The sequence below is a fragment of the Nanorana parkeri genome, unplaced genomic scaffold (assembly GCF_000935625.1).
Source record: "Nanorana parkeri isolate BGI_ZX_2015 unplaced genomic scaffold, ASM93562v1 scaffold1389, whole genome shotgun sequence".
Classification (NCBI taxonomy): Eukaryota; Metazoa; Chordata; class Amphibia; order Anura; family Dicroglossidae; genus Nanorana; species Nanorana parkeri.
The window spans coordinates 89,402-110,754 of record NW_017307657.1 but is presented as its reverse complement, the minus strand read 5'-3'; the positions used below and the strand labels follow the sequence as shown (position 1 = coordinate 110,754).

The following is a 21,353-nucleotide window of genomic DNA, read 5'->3' as shown; positions in this document are numbered from 1 at the left end:
CAGTAGACGCTCCCTCCTCTTGGATCAACCTAACGAGGTGTGAGCGCCGTTCTGTGCAGTACTGCTGTGAGCCCATGCTGGTGTGATGATTCACCCCTAGGGGGCGTGTCCATGACGGCCTGGGCTCACAGAAAGTGTCTGGCCGTCATTCACCTTGGAAGAAGATCGGCACAGGATTGAGGACTCTGCAGGTAACAGGGCAGAAGAGGAGGCGAGTATTGCGGCACAAGCTGCTTTTTTAATGTGTAACAGGCTGTGCTACTTATATTTTAATTTTATCACAGAGGCGGAGTTGGACTTTACCCCACTTTTTGGCCTTATTTGCACCACAATGGACATAATGTGCTACTTAATGAGACTCTTGTCAACAGCTAGTTAAATCTCTCAGTAGCATAGATTTGATTGCCCGTATAGCCTTGGCTTAGGCACATTGAATGTATTCATTTTAAAGAGACCCTGTCAGCATAAATTCCGATCTCTACTACCAATACCATGAATATTTAAAGCTACTTGGAGTTTGTTAACATTGGTCAGTTTTTTTCACATTTTCAGCTTTCTATCTTGAGCTGTTATCAGCGCAGTCTGAGCTACAATTGGATAGTAATCCCTTGTGCCTCTTCCCATACACCCATTGTAAGATTCTTCTGTGGTGGATACCTGTATCTTCCGTCCCATGCTGTGGTTGTATTCTCTGACCCCCCTCTGTCAATGTTGCGTTCTCTAGGGCACATAGGGCCACGGGTAACCACAGCCCAAGGCAGAGGTCACAGACTTCCACACTCTCGGAAGGGTTAAATGCTGAAGAGTCTCAGAGAGGATAGGAGGGTAGGAGACACGGGCCACTGGAGATGGGAGTGTAATACCTCCTCCATTCCACTGATCGTTCATCATCTGGATTTTATTGGGATTTATTTAACCCAACACGTTAAATGCACCACCACATCCATGACCACAAGGTACTGGTGCAAACCGGCCCCAAGGCTCTCACACTCCAGGCAATTATTATTATTATACAGGATTTATATAGCGCCAACAGACATTACAATCACAATACAATTCAAGACAAGATGGTAAGGAGTGCCCTGCCCCTGAGGGCTCACAATCTAAAATGGGAGGGGCCAGTGATACATGAGGAGGTAGCTGCGTGGGGAGGAATTACTGTATCTTTGCCTAGACTGCACAGATTTCTGCAGCTGGAGTGGATAGTGTAGAGCCTGTGGTGACAGGGTCTCTTTAACGTGGTAGCATTATAGTCGTCCAAATTTCCGGAGCCACAGAACAAGACGGAGAGAACACAGGACAGTGCGTGTTCTAAGCAGAAACATTTCTGGACATGTGAGAAGAAGCCTCGAAAGGAATTCAATAGAAAACCGATCCAATATATATGTATATCGCAAGTGACGGGAGTCCTAGAGAAATCTTACAGTATTTAAAGAGAAATTTTAACAAAATATATTATTTATTTAACTTAAAACGATGGACCATTTTTTTTGTTTTGTTTTGAAATGTTGAAGTTGGAAAAAGAAATGATTCAGTAAAAAAAAAAAGCACTGGTTGTATTGTAATGAGGAGTGTGTAGAATGTCCATTGGTTTATAGAGGACGGGGGTCACAAAGGGTTTTTCAAATCATTCTTTAAATTGATATATTTGTAAATATTTCAGCCGCCGGCTCTCATCTCCGTGACGACACGCTGACACTTCAGCTGACAGCCCCAAGGCGAGATTTCTAATGAATTTCATCTGGATTTACTTCTACGGGGTCAGTGTTTTTCCCCATAGTTCTCCTCAGGGTCACGGGAGGACATAAACTAGCGTCCTCCCGTCACCCTAGGCTCAGTATATATACTAAGACCGCTGCAGCCGGGAAGGATCCCAGCGTTACTGTCTGGATCCACCCAGGTGCGTGATTGACAGCTGGCTCTGCCTATCTAGAGGCAGAGCCAGCTGTACCCGCCCCCACCCCCGTCCGTTCCGCCAGTCAGCGCTGGAGGATCTGACAGGGGAGGGCGGGGAATCCCAGCAGGGGGCCGTGAGTGACAGTCACGGCTCTCTGCAGGGAGATGATCGAGAAGTATGCGTTCGCTCACTTCCCGATCTATTGAGCCAACCTGTGACAGTTACATTGTCACACGTCGGCTTGAACTATGAGGCTGAGTGATTTTCACTCACCTCATAGTTCTCCTTTAAGCCCCGAAGAAGGAGGCTCTTCCCTTGAGATGTTCTGGGTGTAGTTTAATCTATATACATTATACACTAATATCAAGCTACCTGATTATTTTTACCAGGCTCTCCTAACTCAGATTATACTGGTAGAAGGAGAAAGCCACGGAAATGAAAGTAGCTAAATGTTAGCAGAATTTGGTCGCTAATCAAGGAAAATGATGTCCTGAGTATTCATTGGCTCCAGTTTCCAAGCTACAGCTTCAGGTCAAAATTGCATCAAAATTACGAGGGTGATGTGCGATTACGCTCCATAACTTTTCTGCAAAATGTGATATAGCAATGAGAATGGTGCCACACCGATCATTATACATTCACAATCAGCTTCCCAATCCATCCTAAAAGGTGTTTAGATCAGGACGCTGTGGAGGCCACTCGAGTTCATCCACACAAAACGCATTAAGCCAAGTCTTTATGGAGCTGGCTTTTTACACAGGGGCCACTCATGCTGGAACAGAAAAGGACCTTCACCGAACTGTTAGCGCAAGGTGGAAGTGCACAATGGCCCAAAATGTCTTTGTAAGTCTGTACACCTGCTGTGACCATTATGAGGAGCTCCCTCCTTCCTTGCATTGAGTTCTCATGTCTGTACACCCGCTGTGACCATTATGAGGAGCTCCCTCCTTCCTTGCATTGAGTTCTCATGTCTGTACACCCGCTGTGACCATTATGAGGAGCTCCCTCCTTCCTTGCATTGAGTTCTCATGTCTGTACACCTGCTGTGACCATTATGAGGAGCTCCCGCCATCTTTCCTTGCATTGAGTTCTCATGTCTGTACACCCGCTGTGACCATTATGAGGAGCTCCCTCCTTCCTTGCATTGAGTTCTCATGTCTGTACACCCGCTGTGACCATTATGAGGAGCTCCCTCCTTCCTTGCATTGAGTTCTCATGTCTGTACACCCGCTGTGACCATTATGAGGAGCTCCCTCCTTCCTTGCATTGAGTTCTCATGTCTGTACACCCGCTGTGACCATTATGAGGAGCTCCCTCCTTCCTTGCATTGAGTTCTCATGTCTGAACACCCGCTGTGACCATTATGAGGGGTTCCCTCCTTCCCTACACTAAGTTTATGGGTCTCTACACCTGCTGTGGCCATTATGAGGAGCTCCCACCATCCCTGTACTACATTCCTGTGTCTGCACACCTACTGTGCCCATTATTAGGGATTCCCACCATCCCTGCTGGATTTCCAATTATTGTATATTATGGAGAATATATTATGAGGAGCTGGGACATTGTTTAGTAAATAACACAGATAAGTGGCACATGTAATGCAACAATAATGAGGGGCCCACCTCTTGTCCTGATCCCCTATTTTGCATCTAAAATATAGGTGGTAGGCCTTTTTTACCACTGCCGTCATACTGCACTTTTGAGATGCAAATGTCACCTCGCCACAAATGCATCAAAAGTTATTTGCATGGTTTACACAGTTTCGAGTCATCTTGGCTTCTGAGGGAAAATGTCACGCAACTGTTCCCTGGAAATGTTCGGCAATGACTTTCACAAGCCACCAGATGTACATGTATGATGCGTAGATCTGACCGAGACAAATGTACCTTGCAATAAAAGAACAATACATGACAGTTGGGTAATAATCTTTAGTCTCGAAGTGAAGATAAATGTATACACTTCCATGTGGCACCATTTTCATTGTTCTACTGTACTTTGTCGAGAAGTTACGAGGCATCGTGATCATCACACACCTCCCTCCCTTGTAGGCAAATATACTCGCCCCTCTATAAATCTTTATTGGGAAATATCTTGAAAACTTTAGCCAACCAACCAGCACTTTTATCACCTGTTTTCTAATTTATCTCATAAAACTATGTAAGAATTAACACATTTTATCTCAGAGGTCGGTCATTTCCTAAAATTTGTAGACCAGTGTTATCTGTAAACAATAAATTGTGCTGCCTTACCACTCCAACACCCCAAGCCGATCTCCAAAACAGCTCCAGGAGCTTCTGGTGCAAATGGCACAAGCTCACCCTTGATCCCCGTCTAAGCACCACCTTCTAATGCATTTCACCCACTAGGGCAAAAACAGAGATCTCAAGGATTAAGCCATAGCGGGTGAAACGCATTAGAGGGTGGGGCATAGACAAGGATCATAACATGGACTTGTAATGCCTTTAATTATGTTTTATTCTGAGCTATGGAGCCGGTGATTTGACCATTGATTGTTGTTTGGAATACTGGGGAGCAAGATGTCTGTGGAAGTTCTCATTCATCCAGGTCATGATATATCTGTAATAAATACATCGAGGCAACTGGAATTGCTGTAAAAAATACAAAGAAAAAGTACATCAAGTCCAGTTGCCTCGATGTATTTATTACAGATATATCATGACCTGGATGAATGAGAACTTCCACAGACATCTTGCTCCCCAGTATTCCAAACAACAATCAATGGTCAAATCACCGGCTCCACAGCTCAGAATAAAACATCATTAAAGGCATTACGAGTCCATGTTATGATCCCTGTCTATGCCCCGCCCTCTAATGCGTTTCACCCGCTATGGTGTAATCATAAAGATCTCTACTATTTGTGGGTGAAACACGTTAAAGGGTGGGGCATTGACGGGGATCTTAATATGGACTTGTAAAGCCTTTAATAAAGTATTATTTTGAGCGTTGGAACAGTTAATTAAATGTGACCACACAGGCAGCAGCCTAACACTATAACTTGGTCTGCTTTACACTGTGCTTTCATTGTAGGTTATCCTCCTCAAAGGAGAAGTAACTTTTTGTATTTACTGTATATAAAATCCTAACTTCCATTGGCCCTAGTTCTACCACACGCCGACCAGATCCTAAAAGATTATAGACACCTGACCCTAACACCTATATGAGCTTGTTAGCTATACCATTTGAAAACCATGGCCATTAATATGCAATTGCCCTCCCACACCATTGTAGTTATAACAAGCGCCACTCATTTGAGAAGACCTTCCATCAAGTTTTGGAGGTTGTCTGGGGGAATTAGTAGACATTCAGCCAAAAGAGCTTTTTAGAGGTCCGGTACTGAAGTTGGATGAGAAGACCTGGATCACAATCAGCTTCCCAATCCATCCTAAAGGTGTTTAGATCAGGACTCTGTGTAGGCCACTTGAGTTCCTCCACACCAAACGCATTAAGCCAAGTCTTTATGGAGCTGGTTTTGTACACAGGGGCCACTCATGCTAGAACAGAAAAGGACCTTCATCGAACTGTTACCGCAAGGTGGAAGTGCACAATGGCCTAAAATCTCTTTGTAAGTCTGTACACCTGCTGTGACCTTCATAAGGAGTTCCCTCCTTCCTTGCATTGAGTTCTCATGTCTGTACACCCGCTGTGCCCATTATGAGGGGTTCCCTCCTTCCCTACACTATGTTTATGGGTCTCTACACCTGCTGTGCCCATTATGAGGGGTCTCCACCATCCCTGCATTGAGTTCCTGGGTCTCTACACCTGATGTGCCCATTATGAGGTGATCCCACCATCCCTGTACTAAATTCCTGTGTCTGTACACTTGCTGGGCCCATTATTAAGGGTTCCCTCCTTCCCTGCACTAGGTTTCCAGGTCTGTACACCTGCTGTGCCCATTATGAGGGGTTCCCACCATCCCTGCTGGATTTCCAATTATTTTATATTATGGAGAATATAATATGAGGAGCTGGGACATATAAAGGTGGCCAAGAAAAGAGACACAAATTATGGTAGAGAGATTTCACTATTGGAGCATCTAAGAAGTACACTGCCTGGCCCCAAAAAAGTCACCACCTTGATATAGCTAAGCACATAGGTAAGAGCTTCAGTTGGTCAGGTCTAGGTTCAGCAATGTTATGTCCCCAAAAAATGAGGTCAGCTGCCTACCTGAATATACTGAATGATCAGGTTTTTCCATCAATGGACTTTGTCTTCCCTGATGGCACATTGGACATATTCCAAGATGACAATGCCAGGATTCATCGGGCTCAGATTGTGAAAGAGTGATTCAGGGAGCATGAGACATCATTGTCACACATGGATTGGCCACCACAGAGTCCAGACCTTAACCCCATTGAGAGTCTTTGGGATGTGCTGGAGGAGACTTTACACAGGAGGTCCGACTCTCCCATCATCACTACAAGATCTTGGTGAACAATTAATACAACTCTGGACGGAAATTAATGTTGTGACATTGTATAGGTTTATGGAAATGATGCCACGGGGAATCAGTGCCGTAATCAAAGCTCCACTGATGTGATTTATTATTTCCCAACATTTGCACTGTAAGAAGGACCAACAAATCATTTTCTTTAAAAAAACAAACATTTTTATTAAAGCAACCGACACAGTTCCATCGTAACATGAAGTCACATTGTACATTGAGATACATTATTGCTCTACGCAGAAGCCTGTTCACTTCCCACCAGCCCATGGTAAACATTCACCAAACACATTACGAACATAATTCACATATTAAGGAGACACTCAGGTCAGACATGAAGATTAGCACAGACACAGGTGACACACAGCCTATCCCTCATATACATTACAATCTGATTGTACAATCTTCTTTAGATCTACCAAGTATGTAGTGCAAGGGCCTGTGTGATTGGATACAAATTGAATGGATTTTGTTTTCGGTAGCCCTCATATTATACAATTTTGGTAAATCTAAAAAACCATTGTATAGAGATTGGACAATATCAGATGGTGACATATATGGCTAGCTTTCATGTCATCCTAGAATTAAATCTGTGCTCCCCCCCCCCCCCCCCCGCGACTTGTCTCCTTTTGTCTGCTTCCTGCTTTCTTGTGCTGTTATAGTTCAGAGAATCCAAATTGCACAACCATACCTCTGAGACATATGGAAAGCTCACATACTCTCTAGGGTCCATTCACACCGTTGGGCTGCATTAGTGCAGGTTGTGCCATACTTCAATGTGCGTTAGGGCAGCCCATTCATTTGCATGACTGCCAGGGATGCAATAATACCGTTTTTTTGTAATCGAGTACCAATATTTTTTTTGGTACTTGCCACTACCGAATACTGATACCAGAAGTCCCATTAAGGAAGCCGGGTGGCGTGTAATGACTCGCCACACAGCTTCCTGATTTGCCGGAAGCCAACTCCATGCTCTCTCATCACCAAGTGTCTTGTGCTATGGTGACAAGGATGCATAGGGCCAGCTTTCTGGCCAATCAGGAAGCCGGGGGGTGGGTAATGACTCGCTGCACGACTTCCTGATTGGTCAGCTTCCCTTCCAATCAGGAAGCCCTCTCCATGCTCCCTCGTCACCAGGTGTCTTGTGCTATGGTGATGAGGGCGCATAGAGTCGGCTTTCTGGCCAATCAGGAAGCCAAGGGGGCGGTTAATGACTTGCCCCCGGCTTCCTGATTGGTCAGCTTCCCGACCAATCAGGAAGCAGCTCCATTCTTCCTCGTCACCAGGTGTCTTGTGCTATGGTGATGAGGAAGCATGGAGTTGGCTTTTTAACCAATCAGGAAGCTGGAGGGTGGGTAATGACTCGCCGCCTTGCTTCCTGATTGGCCAGCTTACCCAACCAATCAGGAAGCAGCTACATTCTTCCTCGTCACCAGGTGTCTTGTGCTATGGTGATGAGGAAGCATGGAGTTGGCTTTTTAACCAATCAGGAAGCTGGAGGGTGGGTAATGACTCGCCGCCTTGCTTCCTGATTGGCAAGCTTACCCAACCAATCAGGAAGCAGCTCCATTCTCCCTCGTCACCAGGTGTTGAGGAAGCATGGAGGCGACTTTCTGGCCAATCAGGAAGCTGGGGGGGCGGGTTTAGACTCGCCACCCAGCTTCCTGATACCGGACATTCTGGTATCGGGAATACTATATCGGGAATAGTACCGGTATTGGTGCATCCCTAATTACTGCAATGCAAAACTGTGAACTAGGCCTTACACTCCCAAAATGGTGCATGTAGTACACGGTAGTGCAATATTATGCACGGTGGTGTGCTACAACACATGTGCGTTGGAGTGCATTCAAAAGGAATGGCACTGCAACAGTGTGAACGGGGCCCTAAGGTGCATTAGTAGTACTTTGGCTTCAGTTCTACTTGAAATAAAGAGTAACAGAAGAACTAAAATCCTTCCCTTTCCTAAATTAATTTGACCAAAAGCCTAAGAATTTAGGAAAGCAATCTTTGCTGAGAGAGAAGGGTCAGCCAATCAAAATTTTGATACTGCCCTTAAATGTAGATCATGTGATCAAATGACTTAGCTTTTACTAAAGTGACCAGCAATGAAGGGAGCCTATAGCAGCATGTTCTCCAGAAAAAGGTGAGTGTTTCAACTCTTATGTTACTCTTTCTTTATCCTTCCCAGGCACCAGTCCACATATTTACACCATGACGCAGATAGACCCTAGCTACTTATTTGGTGTACATGTTACACATGCATGTGCCCGTTTGTGCACACATGTAACTGCACAAGCATAGGCCAGAACATGCACTTCAGGGTGCATTTTAAATATCTACACAAATATACATGCTCATGTGCTCTGTACACTTGGGGCTTCATTTATAAATCTTCTGCCTGGCATATAGCCAGGTGGATGCCGATTGCATGGTACTAGTGCCCCTAGATGGCGCTAACGAGTATAGGAAATTATTATACTCATCAGCGCCATCTAGGGGGCGCTAGTGCCATGTGAACGGCATCCACCCGGCTATATGCTTCATAGATGAAGCCCTGGATGTGACCCAACACTTACGTATAGCCCAAGTCACAATAAAGGCACCAAGAACTGAACAAGTCAACTCCCAGCTGGTGATCACAATCCACAGACGGTGATCACCTGACATAATAGTGTTGGCCAAACACCAGTTTGCCATAAAGTCTGCTTCTGCTCTTTGTTATAAAGGGGGAGATAGAGGTGGACTGCTACACTTTGTAGGCAAAGTGAATGGCTTTGCCACTTGCACTAATGGACAGTATAGACTTCACTTACATTGTTGGTCAATGTAGAACTGATCCCTTTCACTGGATGAGTGGAACATTGCTACCTTACATTCATGGTCAGTGTAGGTTGGGGATCAATCCAGCACTACTCAAGTAACCCTGAGCAACCTCTGGTGGAACCCTAGGGTTGAGTTCCATGAAATCCTGGTTAGAAAAGGCTGGGCTAATGCAAAACACTAATGCAAAACACACCAATGAACTATCTTCTGAAGGGCGTAATGGTGGCCTTTTGTGACCAAACTGGATGGTCTTGTGTCGAGAGAGGCAGCTGACGTCCCCCGGCTGACCACTTTTGGAGAAAGAAAAGTCGATCTGTCTGGTCTGAAGACCTCTAGTTACTACAATTTCCCGTGACATAAGGTGCAGGGTGCTAGGAGGTGTGTAGCCATGATCCTTTCACATAACCAGCTAAGCTCCATCAAGACAGACATATGTGTTATGTGGCATCCATCGAACAGACATGCCTTATTCGGCAGACCTCTGACTGTTCAGCAAGGAATCAGTCAATACCCGTTTGATCCCCACTGCTGTCTACATGATTCATTGCAGTTGAAGAGATACATGGCTGCCAAATTTTTTAATATAACAAATATCAGCAAAACAAGTATCTCAGAGGGAAACGGGACTATCTCCAAGCTTTGGAAAGTCTTCTTCAATGGGATAAGCAGTCTGCTTGCTTTATTAATCAGGTAATTAAGAACTAATCTGGGAGTTGACCCTTTAAAATGACCCTGAACTGTAAATGTTAAGGGCAAAGTAATAGGTTTGCATGACAGCCACACCACTCCATCACAAATGATTACCTTCCCTGCCTTCCCCTACCACCTCAGTCATTCATTGGGAGCCCCAAGAAGAGTCCTGCATATGGTCTGATTCTGTTTGGTTAGAGGTTATGTACTGAATCATGGGAGGAAAAGGAGAGAATTACGTGTCTCCCCCATATATGGATGTACCAGGGGTTCTGGTGGGCCAATGGGGGTGGCGGGGGGAACATGAGAAAGACACATGCCTTCAGCAGAGGGAACATGCTGTCAGCCAAAGCCATTACTTTGCCCTAATTCAGCAAAGTACAGGTCCACTTTGACAGGCCTCTGTGCTTTCAGCGTGGATTGATACAATACCAGCCGTTGTAGACTGTGTAATTATTTCCACTGGTGCACAATGTCACCAGATGTGACAAATGCAGATCAATATAAGTCCTGGGAACTGGGTTATAACATCTTTTTGGGCTTACAATGAATACAAATATAATTATTTCAAATATGGGTAGTGAGCAGCCTTTGACTGTCAAGGTCACCAAGGCTTTAAGCTTCTAGACTGATTAGCTACTATTGGCTATGGCAATGATCTTTGTGCCGGGTTAGTCAATAAACCCCTCTGGGTAACATCAGGGTTAAGTGTTGTTTTAGGAGGCAGAGTTGAGACTCCTTAGAGAAAACATTACAGGGTTAGAAAATGTGAGCCTCAGTCATGGTGGTAAAGCAGGTATAGATGATGGATGACACCAAGAGAAGGCACATGCACAGAAAAAGAAGCTGGGTATCACATAATGCCTCAGGTACTGGTCTAGTCTCACGATGACTGCCTCATTTGTGTGTAAGAAGCAGCTCCAATGGCACATATCCAGTCCCAGCCCAGGCACCTGCCGGAGGAATCAGAGGGCTCCTCATACAGATGCACCAACTCTTCAGGGTCACTGGCCTTTAAAAAGCTCAACATCGAAAATGGTGGAGCCTCGTCTCAGGCAATTTCTGCAGAGCCCATGTTGTCAGCATTGGATCTCGCGTTTGGGGTGGTAGGCAGACTCCTCCCATAACTGTCCTCCGACACCGACATGTCCATGTCTGCAAAAGAACACAGGATCATTTGGGTTGGATTGAAACAAATGTACAGCTTACAAAGTTAGGTGAGGCAAAACGAAGACATGATAATGGGCAAGTGCAACAACCCAAAGCATAGCATCTCAGTTAGAAAAAAAACTGCCTAAGATGGGCGAAGTGACAGGTTCTCTTGATAACACCTCCTGCACTCGTACTGACTTTTGCTGTGATTCCTTTGTCTGTGGGAACCCTGATTCTTCTCTGGGAATGGTAATATCTCCACAATGAAGTAAAAAACCCATAACAGAAACCTGATAGAAGTTTTACCTCTCCCCCCTTCTCTATATCCATAACTAAATTAGAAATATTGTCTCGGACGCATTCATTCTGAAGTCAAATTAAGGTGAGATACAAGAAATCATGTCTGGACATGGCAGACAAGGCGGGAAGGCTCGTGCTAAAGCCAAGACCTGATCATCCCAGGCTGGTCTGCAAGTCCCAGTTAGTTGTGTTCACGTCTGCTCAGGTAGGACAACTATGCTGAGTGGGTCGGGGCCCGAGCTCCCGTCCTCGAGTGTCTGACTGCTGAGATCATTGAGCTGGCAAGCAATGCCAGGACAACAAAAAGCATCATCCCCCCGACACCTCCAGCTGGCTATACGCAATGACGAGGAGCTCAACAAGCTGCTCAGTGGGGTCACCATCGCCCAAGGAGGAGTCCTTCCTAACATCCAGGCCGTGCTGCAGCCCAAGAAAACTGAAAGCCATGTAAACGCCATCAGTGATCTCTAATTACACAGAACCCAAAAGGTTCTTCTCGGAGCCACTCAGAAAGAAAAAAACGTTGTCTGGAGCCGGAACTTTCATTGTACATTGACTTGTGTAAGACAAGCACAGCAATTCCCACTTGCTTCTTCTATGAAATAAATGTTCAAACAAAATGACCGGGCCTCGCAGGGTTCCTTTGTCAAGGCAACATTGTAATGATTAGGGATGCACCAATACAGTTTTGTCGGTATTGAGTACGTGTACCGATATTTTTTTTCGGTACTCGCCAACACCGAATACCGTTACCGAAGTCCCATTAAGGAAGCCGGGTGGCGTGTAAGGACTCGCCACCTGGCTTTGCGATTAGCCGGATGACAAGGAAGCATGGAGCCAGCTTCCTAACCAATCAGGAAGCCGGGGGGCGGGTAAAGACTCGTATTTGGGGGGGTACTCGTACTCGCCCAAATGCTTCCAATATGTATCCCGGTATCAGGAAGCCGGCTGGCGAGTGATTGCACGCTAGCCGGTTTCCTGATTGGCCAGGAAGCCAGCACCATGCTTTTTCATTACCAGGGAGCATGGAGCCGGCTTCCCGACCAATTAGGGCTGAGCAGCGAGTCATTACCAAGTCATGAGGGAGCTTTGGAGCCAGCTTTCCACCCAATCAGGAAGCCGGGGGCGAGTCATTAACCACCCCCTGGCTTCCCAATTGGCCAGGAAGCCGGCTCTTTGTTCCCTGGTGACGAGGGAGCATAGAGCCAACTTCCCAGCCAATCAGGAAGCCGGGCAGCGTGTAATGACTTGCCAGCCAGCTTCCTGATACTGGAAGTTCCGGTATCGGGATAGGCAATGAGAGCATTTGGCCGAGTACTCGGTATCTGCACCAATACTGATATGAGTATCAGTGTTGGTGCATCCGTAGTAATGATCTATGGTCACTTTATGTTACCTTGTGACGGGGGGCCCTGAGAGGCCCTGAAATGTTGGTATATATGTCACAATATGTGACATTGTTCTTCACAATAAATCTGTGAGACCCAATTACATGCATGGGCTGATGGTGACTTCACATCCCAGAATACCCATCAAGGTCATGATGAGAAGGGACTCAAGCAATCAGAAAGCCCTCCAACTGAATCAGTAAATAGCACCCGGCCAATCAGGCACAGAAGGTCTTCTTATGTCTTCCAAGCTTTTCCCTTCTGCACCCGAGAAGCTAGAGTTCTCTTTTCCCCCGGCTTTGTTTTGCTGCAGAATTAGGTCCCAAGTATGAAAGCAGCAGGATGGAACCTTCACAATATTGAGCATCAGCACATCATAACAAGAAGGCCAAGAGAGATCGTTCCGCTGTACAAATCCCGTCACTCACCAGTTCTGAACGTGTTGTAGAAACTGGCATCAGAAACCTCATGACTTTCTGGGCAGCAGGAACAGCCCCTCTCTCTCCACCTAACGCCAGAAAAACAGAAAGTCAACCACCAAAAACAGTCACATGTCAAACTAAGCCAGAAACAGGTAAAACAACATGCCCGGCGTATAAGAGTCCTGACGGATAATCATCTTTACTTATTTCCTGGATTTACACAGCGATGACAACAGAGGACGTTTCACACTTCAAATATAAAAAAGCCCAAACAATTTATTTTTAGTTGTGTGCAGAGCAGTGTTCAGCCAGCGGGCCGTGGCCTCCCTCCTGCTGGGCCAATAGGCCGTGGCCTCCTTTATTATACTCCAACAGCTACCGTCGTCACACCAGGCTTGGACTTGTCTACTGGAGAACCAGAGGATCCTCTGGTGGGGCCCCAACCCATTGTATTTTGCAACAAGACTGGGTGCGAAAGAACCTGGCTGAAAGTACTCCTTGAATGGATTGATCTTCACCCGACAGATCTAAAATAGTTCTGGTGCTACTGCCCCGTGCAGAGTTAGACGTCAGTAGAAGAAAGACTGGTGGGCAGCATGCTGGATTGACAATCTTTATCTCTGGGTGATGCTGGTTCCTGTCCTAAGTTAAGTGCCACCACTGGCACCAATGATTTAGGGGGAAGGGGGCATTCTGCTTGGGACTCACTATTCCATTCACATCAGTGATTTGAGGGGCTATACTCCCCGGGGGCACTACCCCGCTGGTACCAATGATTTGAGGGGCTATTCTTCCCTGGAGGGCCACTTTTGCACCGACACCAAAGATTTGAGGGGCTATTCTCCCCTGGGGCCATGATTCCTCTAACATCAATTATTTGAGGGGCTATTCTTCCCTGAAGACCACTATCTCACTGATGCCAATGATATGAGGGGCTATTCTCCCCTGGAGGCCAATATTCCACTGACACTAAAGATGAGGGGCTATTCTCCCCTGGAGGCCAATATTCTACTGACACTAAAGATGAGGGGCTATTCTTCCCTGGAGGCCAATATTCTATTGACACTAAAGATGAGGGGCTATTCTCCCCTGGAGGCCAAGATTCCACTGACACTAAAGATGAGGGGCTATTCTCCCCTGGAGGCCAAGATTCCACTGACACTAAAGATGAGGGGCTATTCTCCCCTGGAGGCCAAGATTCCACTGACACTAAAGATGAGGGGCTATTCTCCCCTGGAGGCCAAGATTCCACTGACACTAAAGATGAGGGGCTATTCTCCCCTGGAGGCCAAGATTCCACTGACACTAAAGATGAGGGGCTATTCTTCCCTAAAGACCACTATCCCACTGATGCCAATGATCTGAGGGGCTATTCTCCCTTGAAGGCCAGTATCCCACTGATGCCAATGATCTGAGGGGCTATTCTCCCTTGAAGGCCAGTATCCCACTGATGCCAATGATCTGAGGGGCTATTCTCCCTTGAAGGCCAGTATCCCACTGATGCCAATGATATGAGGGGCTATTCTCCCCTGGAGGGCATGATCTCACTGACACCAATTAAATCATTTTCATTACCTCCTGGGACTGAAAGTTGTCGTCACCAGAACAGGAATAGAGGGGAAAAAATCCAATGAGGACATTTGTTATGGTGACTAAGAAGGGAATTCCACTCATGTCCTGTCCCTTCCTGGTTTGTCTATAGACAGGAAGTGAAGGGAAATCTCCCCAATGGGAATCAGATATTAAAAAGACAAAAGAAGATTCCACATTCTATCCAAAAGATTGCTTTTTTATATACACATTAAAGCTGAACTCCGGTCACACAGCTAAATAGACAGATAAAAGATATATATTGTAGCAGATTTAATCTGTATTTCTGTCAATCCGGACCTAGAATGTACACAGCTCTGGCACAATGCACAGCTCAGTCTGGCTGCGCAAGAGACCTGCTTTTTCTCTGATGCAATTCAGTAACACTTACAGGTCTTGTCCCTCTGCTAGTCTGTGACTGGGCAGTGAAAGGAGAAGCAGCAGACTGATGAACTTATCTCTCCTCCTATTCAAGCACATACCTCATAAACACATGAGTGCTGCTTCTCCTGCTCCCGGTCTAAGCTCTGCTGTGAAGGGGAGGGGTTGCATGAGGCATACACTGTAAATACACTAAATGTAGAGAGGGCAACTTCCCCACAAGGACACCGCTGCCGCCCCTCTGCGCCCTGCCGCCCCGTGGCCGAGCCTCGGTGGCCTTGTGGGGAATCTGGGCCTGCATACACTAATAAATCTTCCTAGGGTTCAGCTTTAAACATCAATGAAGTTACAATGATACAATGTTTTAAAAGATGAAATAGGTGACAACGACAAACAGGGATACTTTTGTATCACTTGAACACGACACTGTATTCCCTGGGGTTCCCTTTTAAGTGGTCTGACTATCCCAGCGTGCAATCTGATTGGCTGCTTCGAGTCGCTGGAAAGGGTAGACAGTTTTCAAAGATGGCAGACGTGACTCCAGGTATAGTGGAGGAGGCGGAACTCACCAGTGCAGAACAAAAATCAGAACGATCAGGAAGGCCGAAATGATATCTGTGAGAATCCACATGAGGTTGTACTGAGCCGGAGTCTGGAAGACGAGAGAGAGAGAGATCAGGTGACTCAGCGAGAAAGGGAATGGTGACACCACCACTGATACACAATGCGTATACAGCGCAATATTCTCCTGTGTGCAACGCAGTGCAACGCAATGCAACGCAGCAAAGATGATTTACAGTGTAGATGGATATAGTCAGACATTTGAAGCAACAATAATAAAGGCAACGAGCTGCAGCAGACGTAATAGACTTTAAAGGCTTTACAGTCAACAATCTTTAAGGTGCATCAAACGTAAAGGTGTGCAATGTCTGAGGGCCCATTCACACATACTGCCACCTGCGTTTTATTGCAATGGGACACCGCAAGGACACATGAAGTACAATTGTTTTCCAATTATGGGCTGCCGTTAAATGAACCAATGCCATTAGGTTTTGCACTGGACTACAAGACCCAGGAGGATTTGTGATCTGTACGAAACAGGGGACTGAACCTTCTCTGAGAACACGCTCAGATCAGCAAGGGATTTGCCAGTGGCTGGATTGTGATGTGTTGCCTGCTAGTCATCTCAGGAGAGAGATAAAACCTGAGGTGCTGCTGATGATCACTATCTGCTGAACAGTATCTGTGACTCCAGTGTCTGTGACTGTCTGCTCTCCTGCTGAAAGATTCTTCTACAGCGGTGGAAGCGCTCCATAAGGGGATCCAGTGACTTCTGTATCAGAAAGAGACCCTGTCAGCCCTTTCCTGAGTGATCGGATTCTACAGAGACCTGCTGCAAACATCGCTACTGCTACTGTGTGGCACAGGCTGCTGCTGCTGCTGGAACCTGAGGCCTTGTTCACACCAAGTGCGTTCCAGGAGCAGATGCAGAGCAGTTACAGAACGGAGCAAAACTGCGTCCAATGTATTCCAATGGTATTTAGTGCTCTAGTTCACACCGCAGCATTCAGTTCCAGGGCATGTAGAAAAACTGCAGCAAGCCCCTATTTTACCTGCTCTGGAACACATGCAAACACATCAATAACGCATGCAAACGCCCTGGAACGCACTAAAAGCCCATTCTAAACTTTTTTTTTAAATGTATTTTTTTTTCTTTTTAACCAAAAACAGCCCGGAACGCAGCAAAAACGCAGCACAACCCACTGCTCTGCGTGTGCAGAAACTCATGCAGATCTGGTCTGCATGTGGTGTGAACAAGCCCTGAAAGCTGTTGGCTGCAGAGGAGAAACCACCTCTTTTCACCTACCAATGCTGGGAAGTACAATCTAAGCTACAGGAGTGGTGAGAGGCCATTGGCCACAGTGATATTGTGTTTAACCATCTGAACAAGCAGGACTTAGGCCCCACCGACGGCTAGCCCTGTTAAATACCACTAGCCAGTAGATTTAAAGGAGAACTATGAGGTGAGTGCTTTTCACTCACCTCATAGTTCTAGCCGACCTGTGACAATGAGACTGTCACAGGTCGGCTCAGTAGATCGGGAGGTGAGCGAACACATACTGGCGTTCGCTCACCTCTCGATCCAGTCACGGCTCTCTGCCGTGACAGGGGGAGGGGCTGGATTCCCCCCTCCCCGCTCTGATCCGCCAGCGCTGACTGGCGGAACGGATGGGGGAGGGGGAGGGTACAGCTGGCTCTGCCTCTAGATCACTCACGCAGCTGGGCGGATCTCGACATCGATGTCGGGATCCGCTTCAGCTGCGGCGTCTCAGTATACCGCGAGCTGTAGCTCGCGGTATACTGAGCTTAGGGTGACTGGAGGACGCTAGTTTGTGTCCTCCCGTTACCCTAAGGAGAACTATGGGGAAAAACACTGACCCCATAGTTCTCCTTTAAGACCCGGGTCTGTTTGGACTGACACTTTGCCTTCACAGTTTGCTGATAGAAATGATATTAGTCAGTTCAGTGTTGTTTGCATATGCAGATAGGCAGCCATAGCTAAGATTTGCCTACATATTTAAAGTGCTTCTATGACTTGTTGTTTATTTGCCATTATTGTACCTGTTCATTTATGTATTGGATAGTATATTATTTGTTTAGTAAAACTTTTACAAAACCCTCACAAGATGTGCTGTGGATCCATTGCCTGAGGTCTATCACAGAGGTGAGACAGAAGTACCCGTATATTCTAGCGGCTCCTTCGGGGGTGAGCGCTACATAGTATATTACAGTAAGCCAATTTATGTCAAAAATATACTGTATATTAAAAGGTTCAGTCCACCTTAAACTCATATTTTAGTGTTTGGCAGCTGCTGGAGAACTATCTCTTGGGCACTCTGTTTGTGAGATCTCTGTGCTGGTTTCCCGGGTCTGTACACCTGATGTGCCCATTATGAGGGGATCCTGCCATCACTGTGCTGAGTTCCTGGGTTTGTACACCTGTTGTGCCCATTATGAGGGGATTCTGCCATCACTGTGCTGAGTTCCCGGGTCTGTACACCGGTTGTGCCCATTATGAGGGGATCCTGCCATCACTGTGCTGAGTTCCCGGGTCTGTACACCTGTTGTGCCCATTATGTGGGGATCCTGCCATCACTGTGCTGAGTTCCCAGGTCTGCACACCTGATGTGCCCATTATGAGGGGATACTGCCATCACTGTGCTGAGTTCCCGGGTCTGCACACCTGATGTGCCCAATATGAGGGGATCCTGCCATCGCTGTGCTGAGTTCCCAGGTCTGTACACCTGCTGTTCCCATTATGTAGGGCTCCCACCATTCTTGAGCCGAGTTCCCGGGTCTGTACACCTGCTGTGCCCATTATGAGGGGCACCCACCATCCCTGAGCTGAGCTCCCGGGTCTACACACCTGCTGTGCCCATTATGAGGGGCTCCCACCATTGCTGCTGGGTTTTTTATTTATTGTACTACAAGGAGAATGTACACACACCAGTCGGCAGGTACGCTTAATTCTTCCAGGTGGGCAGACACAGAGTCAAAAATGATGGCAGGGAGATCTCACTGTTGGAGCACCCAGCATACAGTATAAGAAGCCAGGAGCCGCCTCGGCCCATCAGGCCCAACCTACAATTACAAGATCAGTTTTTGGGTGTACTGACCCTTTAAATGACTGTAGTTGAAGATGTATTTGTTTTGAGCAAACAAAACAAAAGCGCCAAAAACGGATCATACAACTGAGGAATGCGTATGCGGGATTGCTAGGGGTGCTGCCCCACTTCAGCCAAGGGAACTGTGTAACTGGAAGACAAAAAGAAAGAGAAGGGCGCCCACCCTAGTGCAGATGGTTCTTTATTGTTTAAAAATAGCAAAATAGAGTGCAAAGGTACTCACAATGGTCGATCGATTAGAAGCATAAATGAGTAGTTCAAGGATACATCAGTTTAAAAGCTTCGATCAGCCTGTGTGCAGTCCATATTGGCACACAGGCTGATCGAAGCTTTTCGAAGTTTATTATTCCATGTGTATGGGGGCAGCTCAAATTCAGTGCCGCTCCATATTGGCACAGAGGCTGATCGAAGCTTTTAAACTGATGTATCCTTGAACTACCCATTTATGCTTCTAATCGATCTACCATTGTGAGTACCTTTGCACTCTATTTTGCTATTTTTAAACAATAAAGAACCATCTGCACTAGGGTGGGCGCCCCATTCTCTTTCTTTTTGTCTTCCATGTATTTGTTTTGAGCCTGATCTGGCTTCTTATATATTTGAGGACCTTTTTGTCAGCCTGCCCATCCTCCTGCTAAGTCCCACTCCTCCTGCTCTATTCTGTAGGATGAAAAACTAAATGGATGAGCCTACATGGACCTTGAGAATCCCACAAACAAGACCATGGCAGGTGGGAGGAGCTGGGACCTCCTGGATCTCTGATAGATACAAGAAACGAGTGGGTGAATGGACCATTGACATCTACTCAACATTATCATTCCAGCCATGGCCAGAATGCAGCCTCAGTTCAGGTATATTACCAGCAGGAACATGGGCTTATCCATCCTCTTGAGTGTGCGCACGGAGTTTGTGGTAACGGAATGGGCACCGGCACACCAGGCCAGGGAGTATAGCCAAGGCTCGCTGACCACATACAGGTTGGTGGTTATATTGGCAGCAGCATACATTCTGTGAACACAAGAAGAGAGGTCAATTGTCTGACATGAAGCGTGAGAATCTGAAGAACTCCGGCCATTAAAGACAACAATCAACTATTACAAACTTCAGTATCAAAGTCTAATTGTGAGGAGTTAAAGCACAACCATCATTATCAAAGCCCCAAATTATTACATGTACTCCTGTAACCCAAAAAAGAAGTCAAGCCAAAAAAAGGTTTATTCACATCACTTTTAAGTTCCATCAACAAAAAGCTCTACTGTTTAAAAAAAAAAAAATGATATACAGTACATAACCGAGTAATTGTCAGTCATACTATCACTGAAACTGAAAAATGGCCTGGCGATGAAGGGGTGTATACAAGCCTGGCAGTGAAGGGGTGTATACAGGCCTGGCAGTGAAGGGGTGTGTACAGGCCTGGACATGAAGGGGTGTGTACAGGCCTGGCAGTGAAGGGGTGTGTACAGGCCTGGCAGTGAAGGAGTGTATACAAGCCTGGCAGTGAAGGGGTGTATACAGGCCTGGCAATGAAGGGGTGTATACAGGCCTGGCAATGAAGGGGTGTATACAGGCCTGGCAATGAAGGGGTGTATACAGGCCTGGCAATGAAGGGGTGTGTACAGGCCTGGCAATGAAGGGGTGTATACAGGCCTGGCAGTGAAAGGGTGTATAGAGGCCTGGCAGTGAAAGGGTGTATAGAGGCCTGGCAGTGAAGGGGTGTATACAGGCCTGGCAATGAAGGGGTGTATACAGGCCAGGCAATGAAGGGGTGTATAGAGGCCGGTACTCGAGGGGTTAATCCAGCAGCACAGAGCTTTGTGGGCCCCTAGGTAACAAGCAGAGTGATAACTCCCAGCAGCTGGTAATGATGGGTTACTCCCGGATTTGGGGGTTTGCTGCAGAGAGTAAGCAGATCTAATGTATAATGTATTGTAGCGGCCGCGCCTGCTTTCCCAGATCCGGGTGACAGACACGAGAGGACATCTTCAGAGCCAGGTGCACGTGGGCGATCGGCAGCGTGTTACAGATGTGTGTGGGCCGTGACCCTGAGATCTATGTACACGGCTGAAGGACAATGTCAGAAAACCATTCCTGCCTTCAGATAATAGCTCGGAATGGTAATGTTTCCTGTGTGCCCATCCAATCCTAGACAGATGGATCCCGTGCTACAACCTGATCTTATGTGGGTGGCATTTAAAGTGGACCTATCAGCCCCCACTGCTGACTCTCACCCTGTGACTTACTACAAAGTTACATTGTACAGACTGATCACTGGGGAGTGGAGACTGAGGAAATGCCTCCTCCTGCCTGCAACAGAGTGATGGCATCATCTCAGCCTAGGTAAAGTCACGGACCTCAATCCCATTAAAATCCTGTGGTGTGAAATGAAGGAGGATATTGGAGCAAAATATTTTAAGGAATATCCAAACAAACTTAAGTGGGTTTTATATACAGGAATAGTTAAAATGCCGCCCAACTGCTGCATCTTAATGTATATCTCTAGACAAAACTAATTTTTTGGTTAGGGTGGGCAGGGTTAGACCCCCGGACGCCCCCCCGCCC

The 21,353-nt window shown here is 46.6% G+C and overlaps 1 protein-coding gene across 1 annotated transcript in view; it reads right to left on the bottom strand.

Annotated features, from left to right (window-relative positions):
- Positions 1 to 10,746: 10,746 nt before the first annotated feature.
- GDPD4 (glycerophosphodiester phosphodiesterase domain containing 4) overlaps positions 10,747 to 21,353 on the bottom strand; it is a 64,625-nt gene continuing 54,018 nt past the window's right edge. Inside the window, exons 13-16 of the mRNA XM_018569756.1 lie at positions 19,655 to 19,802; positions 15,678 to 15,760; positions 13,144 to 13,223; positions 10,747 to 11,030 (exon numbers count right to left, since the gene is read on the bottom strand). Coding sequence (XP_018425258.1) covers positions 10,927 to 11,030; positions 13,144 to 13,223; positions 15,678 to 15,760; positions 19,655 to 19,802 — 415 coding nt within the window. The 3' untranslated portion in view covers positions 10,747 to 10,926. The remainder of the gene's footprint in view (positions 11,031 to 13,143; positions 13,224 to 15,677; positions 15,761 to 19,654; positions 19,803 to 21,353) is intronic.